The 5,212-nt window shown below is 39.6% G+C and overlaps 1 protein-coding gene across 4 annotated transcripts in view; it reads left to right on the top strand.

Moving 5' to 3' along the window:
• Positions 1-5,212, top strand: part of LOC112486559 (uncharacterized) — a 19,673-nt gene that overhangs the window by 2,721 nt on the left and 11,740 nt on the right. For 3 of the 4 annotated variants that reach the window (XM_025053743.1, XM_025053744.1, XM_025053742.1), the window contains one exon: positions 3,215-3,454. In XM_025053743.1, coding sequence (XP_024909511.1) covers positions 3,215-3,454 — 240 coding nt within the window. Of the gene's footprint in view, positions 1-124; positions 3,455-5,212 lie in introns of those variants that run through there. The other variant, XM_025053741.1, reaches the window with a different exon arrangement.

Here is a 5,212-nt window from a genome sequence, read left to right as displayed (position 1 = left end):
TCCACTACCTACTTCCTTACTCACAGTTTAACAGCCAGTCATGGCTGCAGGTGAAACTATGTTTATCGCACAGATGAAGGAAATTGATTCCCTTCTTGCTTTAAAATGTTATGAAGAGTGAAAAAATAATAGGGTAGAAAAGAAGTAGAAGTAAAGGTTGCAGGAGGATTACATCAGCCCTTTGGATGTTTCACTGTAGAGCACTTGAGGGCTGTTTTGATCACTACATGTGAGAAGAAGCAATGAATTAAATATTAACATAGACAAAAAAAGGGGGGACTTAAAAATGCAAATATCTCTGAATTTTTGTTAGAAAATAAATATCCTGCATGAATGAAATACACATAGAATTTCAAAACAGTGAGAACCTCCTTGGTTCTCACTGTTGGTTCTCACTGTTGGTAGAATGTGCAGTGCATCAGAATCAGTAAAATGCGAAGAAGAGATTATTAGATTAGTAAATTTCTATTTTATTAATTAAGGACAATTTCAGCACAAAGCTGCCTCCTTAAATACAGATGCTAATTGCTGCTTCATATGCTCTTCACACACACAAAAAATCTATGACTGCAGTGTGTGACCCGCCCAAATCTATAATACAACTTATTCAGTGTGTGCTTATTTAGTGAAGTGAAACTTGAGTTTTTAAATCTCTCCATCATTGCACCAAGTCAAGAAAAAAAAAATCTATGTTTTTAACTTTGATGATAACTTTGTCTGTGCAGATTAGTAGTCATGGTGGAGCTGGTTACAAAGCAAGATGAGCTTCAGTTCTGTGTTGCAAAGAATATTCTAGAAATAGCATAGACTTAAGCTAATATGTTGTTGCACTAATTTTTTTTCAATTAAAGGATGCTACATGCAGTGTATATGACAGAGAGATAGATCTGCTTGTGTTTAAGCAGCACGTTTGGGGCTGAATCAGCCAGGCAAGTCTTTCAACCTGGCTTTTTTTTATTTTTATTCTTTTTTTTAGAGATTGAAGATGTTCCAGGACTAAAAAAAACAAAAACAAATGTGGATGCGTGGCCGCCTGTTGGCAACTGAAGTGAGCTGTTAATGTTTTCTCACTCTCACCATATGCTGCAGCTGACAGTAGGATCGTCTCCGATGTGTGTTAATCTCTGAGGATGTACAGTATGGTGTGAAATGTTGTGGGTTCAAGTGGTGAATGTGAACAGATTGTGAACGCCCACATGATTCATCCATCCATCCATCCATCCATCCATCCATCCATCCATCCATCCATCCATCTGCATCCTTTGGGATGAATCTCTTTGCCTTGTGAGAAAGAAACAAATCTTCCAGAAATTCTGGAGTAAATCAGAAGTGATGGCTGCTGCAATTCTGGGTTCATCTGTCTCTCCACTTGTGTCTAAATCAGTCTCATCACATAATGGGCAGAGCAGCGCTCCAGACTGAGCTCTGTTACGTTACACATGAATCAGGGTAATGATGGCAGGAAATATAAAGGCAACGGCTCTGCCTGTGTGTTTGTTTTTGTATCTCAATCTGGAGAGAATTAAAGGAAAGGCTGATGAACAATTTCAAATAAAAACCCTAACTCTGTTGAACCACCTCAAATATAATCAGAGATTCATGGGTGCAGAACCGTGCAAGAGTTTGAAACGGGTATAATATGGAAAGCCTGAAGTGTGAAGCTTCAGACGACGCCTGTCACAGGTGTCAACGCTCAGGTGACATGTTTTAAAAGAAAACGTGGCGTGACAGCACAGGGGTTTGTTTGGTGAGTAGTACCAGCAGATTTCTCACTCCAAGAGTACAAGGATGAATATGACAGTGTATAATTGGGAACAATGTCAATCAGGAGTTCACAAAGGTCATGTTCAATGTGCAAATAGGAGTGTGTTGCTTCGTTATGAGAATCGCTCGCACACTCATAGTGGGAGGTTTGTTGTTGTTTTGGCCTGATGCAGGATTTTCACCGGCTTGTTTTTTTGCAGATGTGACATGCCCTGACATGCTGTCTGGCTACACTGCAACTTACTTTCAGTGTGTTTGTGTGTGTGTGAGTGCACTACCTAAACTGCTGGTGTATGTTTAAGTTCCTGTCATGCAGCAGGATGAAATTCCAACAAAGTAGTTCTGAAAAGACTCTCCTCTCTCTCCTACTGTTTGTCATCTGTTGGTTTCTCAGCCTCCTTTTCACTTTCACCAGCTCTCTGTAAAAAAAAAGAAAAACAAAATACACACACACACACATTGTGTGTGTTAAAGTCAGTGACAGTAGGCAGTGGCCACGTCAGCAGTGATTGGCTGATTAAACAACCTCAGTGTGGTCACCTTCTGGACTAATGATGTGAACATCTGTTGTCAACAAGATCTGCTTCATTCATTGACTATTAATCATCATAGCATTAATAAAGTTGGCTTCACGCACATAAAGTTATACATAAATACATATACACATATATATAAAAGAGTGTGTGAGAGAGAAAGATCATTTTGTGCTTTCTAGGCTAACCTTTTTCTTTTAGTTTTAAAGTTGTTTTTACTGACGTATCTTCTTTTTTTCATCTGTTCATCAATTATTTGCCACCTCACAAAGGCTAGTTTTCACTTTTAACTTGGATATTTCTGTCACTGAATTCTTCTCTAGGTCTAGCATCTCTAGCTAAAATTTTTCAGTGATCTACAGTATATCGAGCTATTGTCTGTTTTACAGATCTTGCTATAATTTATACTTTTGTTTATTTGTTTGTTTTTGTCCTCATATCAGCTATCTAAATCTTCTGCTTTTACTTTTTTTCCTAGGCTTCTGAATTGTTGTCATTATTATTAGTTGTTTATGAGGTTAAATATTATAAAAGAGAGAACCATGAAAAACCTCTTTTTTATGAGAACCTTATCTTGAATTTTGGGAAGGGAGATAAAAAGATGACGATTAAAAAGTTTGTTGCCGATGTTCTTTTCAGTGTGTGCAGTCACTTGAGCTGACAGATAATTAGGCATCACAAAAATCCTCCTCCCTCTCTGATCAAAGGTTGCAGATGGCAGCGTTGACAGTTTATGTATGCATGCTTTTTCTCTGTGTGAGAGAGCGAGACTGAGAGAGACAAAGACAAAGACAGAGACATGCACTTTCTTTGACTTTGAGCAGAGATTCAAAGCCTATTTAACATCAAACCAATCCTTTATTCTCCAGAATTGTTATCCCCAAACCATTTCACCTCAAAGGCTCTTCCTGCTGCAGGTACGAAGATGGATGAGGAATCCCAAGGTGAATGTGGACAAGGCCCAGGGAAAAGGACTGCTCTACCCCTGTCCAAAATGTCCGCTGGCTGAGGACCTGTGGTACACACACATCCCATCACCTTATGGCTGCTGTCACTACGCCAACCAGCTTGGTGGCCACTACTACCAACAGGAGCCATGCTCGCCGTGCCCTGCCAGTGGCCAGACCAGTGGTCACGATAAAAGCAAGGGCTGTAAGGTAAAGTGGAAAGTTTATAGTTTATATAAAGTTGATGATGATAAAAACAGAGGTTTCAAACAAACTATTTAGACCTCTGAATCCTTTCCTAGCTATGTAATAAAAGGTGATTTTGTGTCTCCTTGTCTGAGAAACTCAGAGAAGAACCAATGTTTCCACATGTTGCTGACAGAACCTGAAGTTTGACATAAAATGTACTGTAACAATGTAGACATTAGGAAATAGGTCAACATCTCCTCTGCTCGGAGTAAGACACCCCTCCATCTCCCTGCATCCCACACCTCCTACTCCTACCATCTCCTCACCACAGGTGCACCTCCTAACACTTTCCATAACAGTGGAGTCGTTCTGCCAGCCTCCCTCTGTTTGCCCATTAGAGCTCCGTGAAATAAATCGAGTACAAATGTGACAGTAGACGTTATTTGGTTTGTCCCCACACTCCCCTTAAGCTTTACCTCTCTTTTATTATGCAACATAAACAGCAAAACTACAAGGGCATTTTTTTAAAGGCTGCTCGCCACACACTCTGAAATAGAGAGAAGAGAGAATCAGCTGAGGATTAAAAAAAAAAAAAAAACGGGAGTAAAAACAATGTAAAAATAAACGGCACTGGAAGTGGGTAACCTAAAAAATGACAACAAACTTTAAGAATCAGGACGCGGGATTTGATTTACAACCATCAACCAGTCAATAATACAATCTGACGAGTTATTAATTCTCAAAAAGTAAGTATTTTTTTAAAACTCTGTGAACCAAAAGACAACAGGAGTAAATATGTTACATCTGACAGTAGAAATGTGAGAGTAACACTAACAGTCTGCTATCCTAACTGGTGGTGCAACATTTCTAACAAACCACAGAGCATTACAGAGGAATTCAGCTTCATATGTTTGAAGCAGGCAACACCTCTGTGGTTATTCCCTATAATATTCTGGAGCTCATTTGTCCTTGTTTTTGATGGTTGTAAAACAAGAACGACATTTGTTTAAAGCAAACAACAAAGCAACCAAAAAAAAAAAAAAAAGACATAGCTAAGTATTTTAAGGCAAATGAGTGTATTTTTAGTTAATTTTGAGAAACTTTTATTTTTGAAGACTTTTTCAGGAACTTATTGGTATAGTATTTTACAGGCAAACACACACAAACACACACAAACACACACACATGCATGTCATTTCAGGTGTCCAAGTTGTCCTTGGTTATGCAACTGCAGTCACAATAGCTCTTCCACTCCTTTCCCCTTGTTGATATGTGTGAGTGTGTGTGTGTTTGTGTGTGTGTACTTTCACATGTGTGTTTTTCCAGTCCCAAACTGCCATCAGCAAGGAATGAGTCATCCTTGTCCCAGTATGACAGTGCTAAACCATTCTCTGTGTGTTTGCTCGTGTGTGTGTGTGTGCATGGACAAATCAACATGGGTCTGTGTGCTGTAGGAAAACGAAGCAGACACGACAGCGTGCTGTAGTTTTCTCATTACTTTTCCCTCCAGCTCCTCATTTTCTTCTAAAATTTTTCTTTCAGTCTCTGGTTTCCTTCCTGGCTTCTCTATCTGTCCATCAATTTCACCTCCTGCCCTTTCGACCAACAGATCTGTCACTAATGTCTCAGTGGAGGAACCAAGCAGCATGTGTGTGTGTGTGTGTTTGTGTGTGTGTGTGCGTGTGTGTGTGTGTGTGTGGGGAGAGAGAGAAAATGAAATGTGTGCTGTGATGTTGGAGGTTAAGGTAGAGGGGATATGGTGGTGTGTGTGTGTGTGGG

This window comes from Cynoglossus semilaevis, unplaced genomic scaffold (genome assembly GCF_000523025.1).
Source record: "Cynoglossus semilaevis isolate Cse_v1.0 unplaced genomic scaffold, Cse_v1.0 scaffold1282, whole genome shotgun sequence".
Taxonomy (NCBI): Eukaryota; Metazoa; Chordata; class Actinopteri; order Pleuronectiformes; family Cynoglossidae; genus Cynoglossus; species Cynoglossus semilaevis.
The sequence above is the reverse complement of the archived record's forward strand: the minus strand, read 5'-3'. Positions and strand labels throughout refer to the sequence as shown.